Source organism: Phyllostomus discolor, chromosome 3, assembly GCF_004126475.2.
Source record: "Phyllostomus discolor isolate MPI-MPIP mPhyDis1 chromosome 3, mPhyDis1.pri.v3, whole genome shotgun sequence".
Taxonomy (NCBI): domain Eukaryota; kingdom Metazoa; phylum Chordata; class Mammalia; order Chiroptera; family Phyllostomidae; genus Phyllostomus; species Phyllostomus discolor.
In genome coordinates this window covers 49,781,992-49,797,282 of record NC_040905.2, presented here as the reverse complement: position 1 = coordinate 49,797,282, position 15,291 = coordinate 49,781,992, and the positions used below count along the sequence as shown (strand labels likewise).

Below are 15,291 nucleotides of genomic sequence, written 5' to 3'. Positions count from 1 at the left end.
ACACCAATAAGCATGCGGCATTTGTTGGAAGTGCTGGGATGAAATCTCCGTGGAGGTGTGTGTCAAGGAGGAGGGTATGGGAGAGAATTAGGCAACTATGTCTAAGGAAGAATCTTCACTGGGAAGGGGGCTCCGAGCACACGTTTTTGAGGGGCCTTACCCCGAACAAGGAGGCTGCTGACACATGTCTGGGACCTGAGGTTTTTGTGTGAAGCTGCCCAGAGTGACGGAAGACAGACCTTTGGCCCGGGCGTTCTGCTTCTCCACGTGCTCACTGACAGGCCCAGTCTCACTGACCACCCGGTCTGAGGACAGAGATCCTCTCGCAGGGTCAGTGGGGACACCTCAGGCAATATACTTGTGTCCCAGGCTTTGACGGTGTGTGTGTACGTGACGTCTGAGTGACACGTTTTTAGAAATTACCTCTTCTTTATTGCCACATTCACATAAAAAGTTTGATATATTTGGGCTAGTAAAAGAAAGCCACAGGGTATACAAAGTTGTAGGAATTTAAAAAAGATATGGCTTTAGTATTTGGAAGAGCAGTTGCGAATCGCCTCTTGGGCCTATTTATCCAGGCGATCGAAATTCTGGGTTTGGAACTCTTGGAAATCCTCCGGAATGGTGTCTGTGAAGAAGAATGGCACGGGGTTAGGAAGGCCCCTCACCCCGGATCCCGCTCCCCACTCCCCGCACCCAGTGCAGGCGGCCTGTAGGGGTCGCTGTCTGCCTGCCCCGCAGGCCACAGCCATCTTCTGCATCTGGTTACTTTGCACGTCACTGCTGGAGAGCCCAGGAGTGCTCATTCACGGGCCTAAAGATTATTAGCAGGGAGAGTTACTCTGAGTCTGTGATTATGTTTGAGCCGCATGCAAATAAAGGCTGCCTGAAAATTAAACCTGATTGAATTTCTCACTGAACCCCAAAGCCAAGTGCCAAGAAGTTAAATTCTATGGGCCTCAATTTCCTCATCTATCAAACAGGAAAAAATGAGATCTGCCTTTTACTTCAGTTACACAGGGGCGAGCAGGCTTTAATGACTAGGTGGCATGAGCGCTGGGCTTCTGGGAGGAAAGTGTGCTTGCTATACACATAAGGTGGCTTGATTTGATTTCAGCAACAGTATTGCAGTAATAAGAATGTACATTACCATTGCAGCGATACTTGAGGTTGGACCAAATGATGTTTTCTTGGGAGAAGCAGAACACGCCAAGCCGGCCCCCACGCATGGTGGTGTCTATGGTGACCCCAGAGTCAGCCACCAACTCGGAGCCTTCATAAAATCGCACCCTGCAGACAACACAGCCCAAGTGGGTATCCATGAAACTCACACGGAGGTAAGGGGAAAGTGCCCTTTGTGAGAGCCAGGCTCCTGCTGCTCATGCGCATGCCTCTATATCCCACGGACCTGGGTGGTGCTCTAGCTATTGCCTTTTTCCCACTAGATGGGAAGCTCCATGAGGTCAGGGACCAGGTGTCCTCCCTCTTCTGTTGCTCCCAAAGCCCAACAAGACCCTGGGCACAGAGTCAAACCCAGTGGGTACGTACTTGCTCATCAGTTACAGAGAAATCATAATATGACCCAGGACCCAGAAGCCTTGTGACTTCATTGTTCTGTGAGTTACCCTGGCTACACACTATGCCTAACAAATGCTGCTCCTCGCTCTTAGGGCTGATTGATTTCGTCTGGTGGAAGCTCGGGGCAATAATTTTCATCAGGAAAGACAACACTCCCTAAAGCGGGGTTTTAGAAATTTGTGGGGTCATTTCTGGCTGTCCCTGCAGCATGAAGACAGATGCCAGGGGTGCTGGATGGCTTACAAGGCCCTGGAGAGAATAAATGAAACTTGTCCTTCACTCAGACACCTGGGTACGTAAGGAGCCTGTTTAGTCAGTACCCGGGCCTAGAACCTAACTCTTTTCCTCGTGAACATGTATTTTTTGTACTGTTTTAATAAAGGGGTGGGAAGGAGTACATTTACAGGTGTAATACAAGTAAGTAACACAAGAATAAACTTTTGCGTATTCACAACTGTAAACCTACTTTTGCCCACCCTTGTATAAACTGAATGTTCCAGGGTAAGTTGAGAAACTGTTGAGTACTTTGGTCTGTTTGAAAATGAAAAGCTGTTCAAAAACAAACTCATAGATACAGAAAAGAAGCTGATGGTTGCCAGCTGGGAAAGAGCCTGGGTGACAAGGGACTAAGAAGTACAAAGCAGCAACCACAGAAGAGTCGCGGGGGTGTGGAGTACAGTGTCAGCACACGGCATACAGTCAGTAACACTGTAATAACTAGTAACACTGCAATAAGCCAGTAACACTGTCATGTGTGCTGTCCAGTGGGCAGCAGGCTTATGGGGGAGATCACTTTAAGTTATGTCTAACTGCTATGCTGTACACCTGAAACTAATGATATTGACTATCAACTGCAATTGAAAAAAACAAAGCTGTTTACTATGTTAGAAATTCACACTACTGTTGGTAACACCACTGTAATATTTAAAAGGCATCAACACAGCAGCTGCACTGTTAGAATATCACCTTCACAGCGATTCCAGGGAGAGGGGGCAAGTGTCTGCTTCATGTTGTGTTCTGGTGAGGTGATGTTCAAGCACTTTCTTATAAACAGTTTTTATTTCTCTGTCGTTAGGGGTCAGACAGATTTTCTAAAACTATATGAGCAGGTTGGTTATATTTTCTAGGATTTCATTTTTCAACAGAAGAGGGGGCACTTAAATATTTGTTATAAAAAAGGGGCATTGGGCTTACAGAGTTGAGAACAAGATCACATCACTGAGACAAACAGAGCATGCTCTGAAATGTCTCAAAGAAGAACAAAACGTGAGTTAGCCCCACAATTTCCCTCCCCCCTGCCCCCTTGCCCCCTGCCCCCTCGCCCCCTCAGGCTGCAGTCCCGCTCTGGTCAGGAGACTGCAATCAGCTCTCCTTCGCAAACACACCACATAAGCTGGTGGGCTTGTTGGTCTGTGTGCTGGAGCGATGAGAGAGTGAGTACCCAGTCTCAATTTCAAAGATGCAGTCCAAAGCCATCCTAGCTTTTGAGAATAGGTTTTTTTTTTAACAGTCCTACAGGGAAATGAGGCAGATTATACTGACTTCCACGAAAATCAGTTCATGCCGTGTGTGGGCCATGCCAGGCTCTGCGAGACCGAGATCAAATAAGACACAGGCTCAGCCCTCATGGGGTTTATGTGCAGGAGGAAAGATGGGCTCTAAAGGGACTCACTGCAGTGTGAAATATTCACAGGTAAGCATCACACAGGGCCCAGGGGGTCATGGGGAGGTGTGGGTGGAGACTCAGCCACACGTCTCACCTCACACAGGTCCATGTGTCCACTCTGAGGCTTCTCTGAAGAACGTGGCAGAAGGGCACTAGTCCCCCTATGCCCAAGTCTCCCCCGAAAGGTCCTTCTACCCTCGATTTGGTCCTAAAGTCCAGGTGGTCAGCCTGAGCCTTGCTTCCCCCACCCCTACATGTGAGCCGTAGCCTGAGGTCTGGGAGCCCTGGATGCCCTTGCAGACAGTGCTGGGTCAGGCCTGCTTGGGGGAGCGGAGGCTCTGAGGTGCGGAGTGACGGTGTCCTTTGCTTCCAGTGCAAGGTGAGAGGAGTCGTCTGCCTACCTGATGTAGCCCACCTGGGGCCTGTGCTGCAGGAACCAGCGGTAGGACACCTTGTCCTTCCAGCCCACATTCCTGGAGTCCTTCCACAGCAGCCTGACCTGGTCACTGGTGTCCCCAGTGTGCCACAGGGAGTTTCGGAGGTGCTCTCCTGGGCCTGTCTTAGACTTCACAGCCTGCACAATGACACAAGCAGGGTTTTAGAACAGAATGCGCAGACCACCCCTCCTGCACCCTCGGGGCGGTGAAGGGTGCTGAGTTCACGGCTGCGATCCGGCTGCCTTGGATTTGCACAAAAGCATAAACCCTTAAGATGCCACTTCCACTGAGGTGATCCCAGCCCTGCAATAACCGGCCCTGGCCAATATTCCACTAACCCCATATTTTTCCTGCTATAAATCCACTGCTTCCCACATCTGCCTGATGAGGGCTCTGAAATCTGCCTTTTCCCCAGCAGGAGTGGCAGAGGCAGCCTCGAAGCCCTCCTGGACAAAGCTGGCCCCAGGAAACCGATGAGCCAGTTTCCAACACAGTGTGCTTCAGATGTACCCCCAGATCTTGTCCACCTCTTGGGCCAACGGTCTCACACTAGGGCCACCCAGAAGTTAGAAGGAAGCTCGTACAAGGGGAGGAAGGCAAGGCCCTGGGTGGGCTACAGTGACTCGAATGATGGCATGAAAGCAGCTGTTTTGTAGATGAAAACGGTGCCGTGGGCAGGGCGGGGGTGGGGCACAGAATGCAGGAGGCGTGTGAAGGGCCGAGAGGGAAGGGAAATGAGCGACTGCACACTGCCCGTACCTTAAGCTGAATGCCAGGTTCTGCCACCGCTCGGAACGGGGTGGCCTGCCAGTACGTCTGCTCCGTCTGCTTCCACATGACCACGTAGAAGCTGGAGCTGTCTTGGTAACCAAAGATGAAGCCGGCATAGTCATCATCTGTCTGGGTGTTAACGTGGAAGGTCCCTTCAAAGTCAACTCCATTAAAAGCCGTGTATCCTGTAGAGATCAGAGTAAAATTAGAAACGCAGACAAAGCCACACGAGCACCTGGAAAGAGTGAGTTCCACACAAGTGGTGACGAAGGCCCCGGACATACCTACGGCCAGCCCAGGGTCGCTGTTCATGGTCTGCACGATCTCCATGCCCTGCAGCGGGAGTTGAAGGAGGTAAGCGGTCAGTGACGTCTGACCTCCACATAAAGACTGTATTACCCGAGAGATTGCCCTACCTTGTTCTGTGCTCAGAGCTGAATAGAAATAATTTTGCTAAAACTGTCATTTAGGCTGACTCAATAAAGCCTTGATTGAGAACACACACTTCTAATGAATCTCTTGCCTGGTGACGCTGGAAAACCTAAGCCTATCTGTGCCTGCCTCCTTCAGTTACACAACGAGGGCCCGTGGGAGGCGGTGTGCTGGAGAAGCAGGGCATGGCTGTAGGGCCAGACTGCCTGCATCCCGTTTGCAGCGATCTCAGCCACTTGCTGCAGCACTACCGTGAGCAATCATTAAAGTTACACAAGACCTGGTCCCATTCCCCCATATACTGGGACTAGTGAGAGTGCTTTGTCACCAGGCTGTGGTGAGGAATAAGTGTGACAGGGAGTAGGGCCTGCCTTGCAGTCAGCACTGCCTGTGTTGCCTACTATGCTCAGGGGGGTCTGTGTTGAGGCAAAGCTGAGATGTTGCCAACCATGTGACACACCTGGTTCAGAACCACCCAGTTTGGATCAATCTGAGCATCCCCTTCAGGGTCCAGGACCACGGTCTGGTAGGCCCTGAAGTCGGTCAGGGTGACCTCAGCATTCTCCGGGCAGACATCGATCCGATCGATGACCTTGTCCTGGTCAAAGTCTGTCTCACAGGCGTCTCCCACACCGTCACCTGAGCAGGGTGCAAGGGGAGGAGAGGAGCTTACAATGCTGTACCCACCACCACTCCTTGAAGAGGAAGGGGGCTGGGCAAGGAACAGAAGCGAGCCCAAGGTCCGCCTCAGGGCTACAGTTTTCACCCCACATGGGGAGGGGAACCCTGACATCAGCCATGCCTGAGCCTGCCCAGGCCCATGCCGCAGCCATCTGTCCTCATGATGGGTTGGTAAATCCCACTGTGTGTGGTCAAAAGGACTTCATGGGGACAGAATGGAATGGGGACTGTTCAAAATGACCTTACCAGAAACCCTGGGTATCCTCCGAGGCTAGTGGGGTTCACCAACAGCTGGATCTCAGGCCTAACCTTACGTAAACAAATGTCTATAGACCTTTCTAGACTACAATGTATGACAATCAGGGAAATTACTGTCACCAAAATTTATCCTAAGACCATAATTTCTGGTGGTTCTAAGGCTGAATCTGGCCCATAGTGTGTTTTGTTCAGCTGCTGGTGTTACAATATTTGCATCTGCATCGTGGGGATGGGCGGGCCCTCACCAGCTCACCACAGTCTGCACCTGCTGTCTCACTTCTGGCTGGGTGCCCACCTTTCACATCTGAGTCTGTGACCCCGCCTAAGCCATTTGCTGCTATGCCTTCTCTCTCTCCCACTCCTTTTCTGCGATTCCTGGGGAAGGGAGCAAGCGAGATGGCAGAGCAGCTCTCCAAGCTCCTTTCGTGGGAGCATCTGGCTGCTCCCTGCCCCGTGGGATCTCATCCTAGTGCTGCTCAGAATCTGCAAAGCAGCTTCTCTCTGACAGTTGGAGACTGGTATCTACCAGGTGTCCACTGTCCACACAAGCTGTGGCTGCTCAGAGAAGCTGGTGTCCTTCCTGGGTGGGGTGTGCCACCTTGCGCCTGGCCGAAGGGAGCCTGGGGGTCCCGTGCAGCCCTGGGCTGAACCCACTTACTGTTGCTATCCTCCTGGCCTGGGTTGGGGACCAGCCGGCAGTTGTCTGGTCCAGGGGGCACCCGGTCTGGAATGCCATCATTGTCATCATCATCGTCACACTCGTCACCGATTCCATCCTTATCAGTGTCCAGCTGGGCACTGTTAATGACGTTGGGACAGTTGTCTGTACTGTCCTGGTGCCCGTCTCCATCACTGTGGGAGACAGAGGCAGTCTGCATCACGGGTCACGAGAAGGCAGTGGGAGTCCAGCTCTCAGGAGGGAGGGTTTGGGTTTGGCATTTTAACGGGGCCTGGTCTTTTATCAAACACATTAAGACCTTAGATATAAGGCCCACTGTGGGCCTCAAAGACCATTTCCCCACTTACTTCCTCAACCTGATGTGATAACAGCTCACTTCCTGTGCAAGAAGATAAGGGTCAAATTTGTGATTTTGTGCCCAGACGCTCCTATCCAACCCTGGAGGCTACTGGCTGATCCCCGGCTGAGAGAGAGAAGGTGCCAAGGGATCTGTGAGGGGCCGAGGAGCCCAACTGCTCAGCCCCTTACACTTGTGGCCCGGGCAGGACACTGGACCCTCTATGGCTCAGTGTCCCCATCTGGAACATGGGAATAATAACAGAGCCTACCTCATAAGGTTGTTACGAAGATGAAATGATTAAGTGATTAGAATTTTGCACTTTCAATTTTAATGTAGGAAAAAGCACTCCTAAGTACCTGGTCTTAGGAAGCCCTACAGCATTTTCTTTTCTGTTGCTCTTGACAATCCCCGGCCAGGAGACCCAAGACGGATCAGGTGCGAATGGCAAAGAGAACAGGGCAGCCCCTTCCTGACAGGTACGCATGTGGGCTGGGCTCGGCCCTGGTCCAAAGCACTTCTCAGAACCCTCCTTCTCTGCCCAGGTGACTTTTCTCCTTTCCAGGCCTTCTGTCCGGTCCCCAGAGCTTTCCCTGAGGTGACGAGACCTCCAGGGGCTATCCTGGATCAGAGCAGATGCCCCCTCCATCCGCCCCACCCAGGGCCAACCTTGGCCTGGAAACTGTCCCTGCCTCATCTGGGATGGGACTGGGGAGGAAGCCAGGGCCCAGTCACGCCCTTCAGGCCACGCTTCCCAGCTGGGTCCCAGAGAAAGTGAGGATAAGCAGAAAGTGACCTCGCTCCAGCGGTGGCATTCCTGTGCCTGTAGCTGCTTTTTAACTCCTAAGATGGAGCTATTTCCATTAGCAGCCACTCTCTGTAGCCCTGGACATTTTAATGCAAAAACAAGTGGTTTCTATCCTCCTCCCCAAAGTTCAAGATTGTGGGAATCAAAATGTAGCAGAATGAGTCATTTACTTTATGCAAATATCTAGAGGCTGGTGGGACACGATATTTCAGAAATTACTTAGATGGCACTCAGAGTGCAGGATGACCTGAGATGGGGAACATTCTTGATGGACATCATTAGGGACGTTATCAGGGTACCGGTCCGCGCTTCCACTCAAAGGCGGAGACATCCCGGGTCAGGCTCTCACTGACCCGCCTCTCTCCAGGCTGTGATAGCAGCAGCCACCACTTAGTGCAGGTCACCCGAGGATCAGCGCTGTGTCCGGAGCTTTACCTACATTATCTTTCATTTCACCATGACCTGCAGGGTGCACTTAATTATCTCCACTTTGCAGATGAAGAAATTGAGACTGAGAGGCTGAGAAGTACATTTAAGTTCAGGTGGCTAGTGTGTCCTTTACAGCAAGGACGCTGAACACAAGGATGATGAGGGGACTTCATAGGAACTGCCCTTGGGCCAGGCTGCAGTCTGCAGGGCAACCTCAGGCAAGAGGCTGCGAAGCAGAGCTATGCTTCTCCCTGCTTTTGCCTCTGGGAATCCTCTCCCTGTCTCATCCCTGTCCCACCGCCCCTGTCCCACCGCCTCTGTCCCGATCCCCACTGAGACGAAAGGGTTCAGCGCCTGGTTCTGCAGAAGCCTCGGGCAGAGCCGTACATGTCCATGTTTTTGGTGATGTTCCTGCAGCATCTGATCCAGGCTTTGACCTAGGACTCTGTCCCCGTGGGGCTAGGAGGGTTGACAAGATTCCCTTGCACAGGACAATTCCACTCCGAGGAGAGAAGTATAATGAAAAATTCTACGGACGATGAAAGGAGTGTGATCCTGCAGCAAACTGACAGCTTTCTATTTTGGGACGGCAGTGAAGCTTTCCTGAGCTGAAAGACCATAATGGAGAAGAGCTAGTGTCTATTGAATGCTATCTAGGTAACCGAAACTGTAACATGCACTTTTCGCAAATTAACTCCGTTATCACAATAGTCCCGTGAACTACACTGCACTGTCGACCCGTTTTGCAGATGAGAAAATTGAGGTGCAGAGAGATGAGGTAACTTGCCTAAGGTTCACCGGTCTGTAAGTGAAGGAACTGGGATTTGTATCTAGCTGTGTCACGCTGGAGCCCATACTGCCTCTCCTCTAACAGACTCTCACCTGCTAGAGTGCCTAGTGGCTTCTCCTGACACTGTCACCTCACTAATACAGAACTTTCAGAGGTGTGGCGACCCTGACCAGAGGCAGGGCTACTGTCCCCCCAGCAGCTCAGTCTACCCAGAGAGAGCCCGAAGCCTGGTGGCAGCAGGACGCCTCGAAGGACAACTCTCTCCAGGTGTTTCATGTGGTGCTGTGCAGCTGGCGGATGTGCCCTACCTGTCCTGATTGGTGTCACAGGAGTCTCCAACCAGGTCGTTATCCACATCAGACTGCAAAGAGAACAGAACGCGATGTTATTTACCCCTGAGACTGTGTGCACAGAACGTTCCAGAGAAGGCAGACCTGGCCCATCACCACTGGGTCTCAGGATTTCTCTCTCTGGAATGGGGACGGCGCAAAACTGCAAAAGGACAACACCATATTGGTGTAGGCACAATGCTGAATTTTCAGAAACGCCTTCCAAAATATCAGGCGACGTGGATGGGCTGCCCACACACCAGATGAGCTGATTGGAAAAGGGCGCCGGGGCAGCGTGGCGGCAGGTGGAGACGTGGAACCTGAGCCTGGGTCGGGAGGGACCCAGCCACAGGCCCCGGCACCAGGCAAACTGACTGTCTGCCTCTGCATTTGGGAACTGAGCCAGGGTGGGAGTGAGTCACAGAGGACAACAATGACTCTCCTCTCTCGGGGCTTTAAAAATACATGACACATCATCCCCAATTATCTAGACCGGGAGGAGGAGCGAGGAGGGAGACCACACGTCGCTGATGGATCTTCATCTGAAATGTCCATACATAGTCAGTGGAGGGACCCGGGGACTAAAGGGGCACAGAGTTCCCAAGGATAACGTCCACGCTACGCTTCCATTTCAGCAGAAAAAATTTGTCCGGGCCTCACCAAACTCATGTCACTAACCTCAGAGGCAGTCTGCAGCTGTGCGATCAGACCACCGGCCTTGAGTCTCCTGCCGCTCCTCCTCCCGCCTCCAGGCCTGGCGGGCAACTCCCCCGCCTCCGCTCTGTCGGGCCCATGGCAGCGGCCAAGAGCTGAGCCGGGGGGCTCTGCTGCTTGGTTGTACATGCATCTTTGCCGGGGGAGGTCAGCCTGCACTGTGAATTCCCCTGCACCCTACTAACCTGGTTAGGGTTGCTGACATCAGGACAACTGTCACAGGCATCCCCCACACCATCACCATCCTTGTCCCGTTGGTCTCGATTGGGCACTTTCTGGCAGTTGTCCAGAATGTTTTTGATTCCTACGAGAAAGGAGTGCTTCTCTGAGTCAGGCGAACACCACGGACAGGTCTGGGACATACGCTTCCGGGTGTCGTGTGGAGACCAGGTCTGTACACACGTGTGTGGGGAATGACTCCTGCCCAGGCCATCCTCAGAGCGCCACCATCTCTTCCAGCAGTTGTCTGGAGGTGAGGTCAAAGGATGCATTCTGGGAGACTTAAAAATGAACAGTGATCTGAGGCATTTATCTGATGAGTTATAATTTGTCCAAGATATCAAGGGCTATCTCTGCAACCAGATGAGGCCATGAGGGCTGGGTGGGCTCACCCTGAAGAGGGAGGACTTCTGGGTGTGTGAGCCAGGCCTGGTACCCAAGGGCTCGGGCGGGCCCATCATGCCCCTCTCTTCCCAGCTTCCCATTCAATCATGTCCTCTCGTACAGGTAGCTTGGACTCAGCGATGGTGGGAGTGGTTGTTTACATGATAGAAACTGGCAAGTGCTACAACTTGGGGTTTTGGTTTGTTTCGTTGAGTTGGTTTATCCATACACCACTGGATCTGAGTCATCAGTTGGGCTTGTAGAAGGTGAGGCCATGTTTCACGGAGGTGTGGCTATTTTGGAGAGGGGTGGGGGTGTGTGTGTGTGCACGTGCACATACGTAATGTAGTTCTGAAAGGATTTTCCTTCAAGTCCCTGTGATCTGATGTTTTTCAGAAGGTAAAGGATCTGGCCCTTGGTTTGATAATGGTCATATGTATGTTACGGAAGCTCTAGAGGAACAACTGTCCTTGCTCAGGTCCTGTGGGCTGCAGAGCTCAGGATTGTGCACCAGGGCCCATTCACACAGACCAGTCCCATGCCCCTTTGGTGGACCCTGGAGCTGGGCAGTGCAGCCGCCCTGCTGCCACAGCTCTCCCCACAGCAGGCGGGGGATGCCCGTGTCTCCTGGGAAGTGCCTGATTTTCTGCCGGAGGAGCCTGACCCGGGGGCTGTAGCCTGTGACCCTGCTCAAGGCCCGCTCACCCAACTCTCCCCTTCCAGGCCCCTCATGCGTGAAAAGGATGGTGGGGAGTTGGGAAAGGTGGAATCTGGAAGATGGATGCCCTGCAAAGACACAGCCCTGGCGAGACACTGCTTTCTGACAAGGTTTCTGGCAATGGTGTGGCGTTCCAGAAACACCAGGGTTATTGAATAGGGGAGTTGGCTGTGGAGTCTCCTTCTACAGACATGAGCGGACCTTGGGTCCCCCAGTCGCAGGCTGCGTGGACCCACCTGGAGCGGGAAGGCCCTCGTAGCTAGTAATCCTATCCCTGCTCCTCAGAGAGAACAGGGCAAGAGGACAAGTCTGTTCTGAACGTGAGGCAAAACGAGACAAACCCACCATCTCCATCCATGTCATCATCGCAGGCGTCTCCTTTTCCATCCCCATCAGTGTCTTTCTGGTCATTATTTAGGACATCCCGGCAGTTATCACAGGCATCCCCGAAGATATCTTGGTCACTGTTTCTTTGGTCCACGTTGTGAGTCAGGACACAGTTGTCCTAAAGGATCAGAAGACTGAACACTTCCTCTGACTGTTACTGCTTCCCTACCGTGTGCTGTTCTGCGGTGGATGCCGGCTAGCCACCTCCCCCGAGACGTGGTCCTGAGTTGTCAGAACTCAGGAGGCCCAGGTTTGCCAGCTTTATGTTTTAAACATTTGATAATCTTAAAATAAGAAGTTGTGGTGCTGTGGGAATGCAGGCACAGAAACTAACACGTGGGATGGTTAATATACATAGCTGACTTCACGAGATTTCTTCCACCATCCCTGGCATGTGGCAATTCATGGGCCCTCCCTGCAAAGTCCGTACCTGCTCATTCACGATCCCGTCTCCGTCAGCATCCTCATCACAAGCGTCGCCAATGCCATCTCTGTCTGCATCTTCTTGGCCAGAATTTGGCACATACTTGCAGTTGTCCTAAGTGAGGGAACACAGCTCAGAGAGACATCCACACCTGTTTTTGTTTTAGCTTTATTGAAGTATAATGAACAAAATTGTCGGTGTATCATGTGATGATTTCATATACATACGCACTGTGAAAGGATTCCCCCATCAAGTTAATTAACAAATCCATCACCTCACCTATCCCCACCCTTTTTTGCTGAGAACATTCAAGTTCCACTCTCTTAGCAAAATTTCAATGATACAACAGGGTTATCAACTAGTCACTACATTATACCTTAGATTCTCCAACCTTATTCATCTTATAACTGAAAGTTTGTACCCTTTTACCACCTTCCCCCTCTTCCCACACTCCCCTCTACACCTGTCTTAAGCCAAACCTCAAGATAACTGTGGCTGCCTGGCTTTATTATTAATCGCTCTTTCACCAGTCTAAAAATGCACATTTCAGCGGAACCCACAGAACCTTTCCCCACATGCGATGTCACTTGGAGAGCCACAGTGTGTGAGTGAGTCAGTGTGTGTTTTTTCCTACTTGCCCTCCGTACCTTCTTGCAGTTCTTTGCAGAGCATGGAAGTTCTTCGTCTGGGTAGCTGTCAATGTCCACATCCTTTCCGCAGAAGTAGCCATCCCCAGCCCATCCGACTCCGCACTGTGAAGGGAAAGTCCATCAGAGGCCTGGGGAGCTGCACCTGGCAGGAGGCTGGTGGCTGACAAGAGCCTCTACCCCTGTGTGCACATCCCCAGAGGGAGGGCCCGGCGCCAGATGGCCTTGCTGGGAAGGATCTTAAAACAAAAGAAGGGTCTTTTTGAATAGTGTAATGGTTCAAAATTCACTAGGTACAAAGGGAGATACAGTGTGAACTTCCTGCTCCTGTTCCCTTAGCTCAGGCAAGCATGGGAATCAGTTGCCCTGCGTCGTTGGGGTAGGCTACGGGTGGACGAGCAAACGCACACCGCTCTTTTCCTCTGTCCTTTAACACAATTGGTCGCGTACATTGATATGTGATTCTGCAGCTTGGTTTTTAAAAAATTAACATTATATCTTGGAGTTCTTTCTATACCACTCCTTGTAGAATTATGTCTTTTTTTTAATGGCAACCAATATATCATACAAAATGCGGTATGCACGTGCCTCAATTAATTTACCTAGTCCTCTACTGGTGGGCGTCGGGTTTTAGAAACCTTTCTAGATTGCAAACAATGCTGCAACAATTCACTCTAGTGCACGTGTCTCTGCACATGTACTGGTTTCTTAGTGTGAAATTCCTGGTTCTAAGGCTGTTTGTAATTTTCAGCGATTGCCAGAAGTTCTCTATGGGACTGTCCAATTTCTTTTCTCGGGGGAAATGCGGCACTTTCCTTATCATTCTTGAATCACAGTCATCTCTGTGAATCTAACGGTCTTTTAGATCAATTCCCACAAGTGGAGGAGCCTTTTGAAGTGCCTGACGTCTATTTCTACCCACTTCTTTTAACAGGACAAGGTCCCCACGGGCACAGTGCTGGGTCTGTGTGTTCACTGCTCCCCTGGAGAAGTCTGCCCAGTACCCGGGCTACCAGCAGCTGCTGAGAACAAGCCTCATGTCAGCAGAACAGGCATGAAAACATCAGTTATTCCACACCAGACTCTACAGCCATTTTCTCCGATTGTTGTGGCGGTGCGGCAAGGCCTCTGTTATCCCGTTTTACACAAGAGTCAGCTAGGCTCAGAGTGGTTAGGTCCCTTGCTCAGGGTCTCAGAGCTGGGACTGGAACAGTCCAATGCCTTCTGCCACGTATGTTCAGTTAACGAGCGCTTTGACAGCGGTTCTTCCTCTGACAGGCCATCTCCTGGTTGACCTCATTAAAGGATGTTTGACAGACCAGGGAGAAAGGAAGTTACTCCATAAGCGGTGTCCTTGGTATGAGACGGCACCTGGGAGCCCTGCCCGGGAGCAGGGTGGGCACTGGCGGGAGGGGCCGGCGGGACCACAGAGAACACAGGAGAAATGACCTGGAAAAGGGCAGGCAGCTCGTAGGGCAGGGAGGGGAAAAGAGTCTGATGAACAGTCAGGGCCAAGGGAAGAGAAACTCTCCATGAGTCAAAGTTGAATTTCCTGGCCGCACTCATCAGAAGCAGGTGATTTAAGACGAGTGACTGCCTAAGCGGCAGCCTGCCCCCTCTCAGGCGTCTGCGCTCTCCTTCTGCAACCAGAGATGTGGAGGCAGGATTCCAAAGACAGCCCTCCCGCCACGACCCCACGCCTACCCAGCGGCTTCCTCGGGGCCTGCAGACGGCCTGCCGTGCTCGGCTATGGGGTATGGTCCCTGACTCATTGTAATGAAGAAAACATTTCCTTTAGGAACAAATACATTTTTAATGAGCCATTTTCTGGCAGATTACATTATTTTAGTAGTCACACCAAGTGTATTAATCCTTTACCATCTGTCGTTGTGCCTTATTACAAATTCAAAAACATATTAAGAACCCCATCACCCACCGTCCCAGGGAAGTCGTTAACTTGTTCACAGAAAATGAGGATTTAAATATAGATCCACGCTTCCCTCTCAGCGGTGATAAACGTGCCCGGTCCACGGGAATTAGGGAAGCTGTTTTTCCCCTCTGACCCAGCTTGTTCGTTCATCAGTGCCTTGTACTGCCAGCAAGAGCTGATGTCATTGCATTTATTTTTTAAACTTACTTTGACTCTTTTCATTTTTTCTACTTCGAAAGTGATATGCTCATGGTAGAAACTTTTGCGAGCTTAAACACGTCTAAGTGTGAGGCATAGTGGAGAAGGGAGAAGTCTTCCCGAATGCATCCTGCCACTTGGACGTGTTCACCACGAACCTGTGAACCTCGGACTCTGAGGGTCACCTGCCAGGGCCCGGCTCGCTGGAAAGTGGGGCGGAGGTGGGCAGCTGAAAGTGGCTGGTTCATCAGTGCCTAGAATCCTCAAGGACTCTGGAGCCTGAGTTTGGGATGGCAGGAACAAGCCTTCTTCCTCCCCAAGGGCCCAGAATACCAGCCTGGCACGAGACTCAGGTGAGGCCAAGACTGTCCTGCTCCCTCCCCGGCCTCCTCCCCGCCAGATTGGCTCCAGGGTTGGGAAGTGCGCAGGAAGAAGAGTGGCGATTTCTGAACGTGGGTGGAGGGAGACTCAATGT

At 51.7% G+C, this 15,291-nt stretch overlaps 1 protein-coding gene across 1 annotated transcript in view; it reads right to left on the bottom strand.

Annotated features, from left to right (window-relative positions):
* Positions 1–409: 409 nt before the first annotated feature.
* The window catches only part of THBS4 (thrombospondin 4), a 66,071-nt gene continuing 51,189 nt past the window's right edge, over positions 410–15,291 (bottom strand). Inside the window, exons 11-22 of the mRNA XM_028514388.2 lie at positions 12,689–12,793; positions 12,048–12,155; positions 11,576–11,735; positions 10,095–10,213; positions 9,175–9,227; positions 6,482–6,675; positions 5,345–5,523; positions 4,737–4,785; positions 4,441–4,637; positions 3,646–3,818; positions 1,151–1,290; positions 410–628 (exon numbers count right to left, since the gene is read on the bottom strand). Of these exons, the coding sequence (XP_028370189.1) occupies positions 567–628; positions 1,151–1,290; positions 3,646–3,818; positions 4,441–4,637; positions 4,737–4,785; positions 5,345–5,523; positions 6,482–6,675; positions 9,175–9,227; positions 10,095–10,213; positions 11,576–11,735; positions 12,048–12,155; positions 12,689–12,793 (1,539 nt within the window). The 3' untranslated portion in view covers positions 410–566. The remainder of the gene's footprint in view (positions 629–1,150; positions 1,291–3,645; positions 3,819–4,440; positions 4,638–4,736; positions 4,786–5,344; positions 5,524–6,481; positions 6,676–9,174; positions 9,228–10,094; positions 10,214–11,575; positions 11,736–12,047; positions 12,156–12,688; positions 12,794–15,291) is intronic.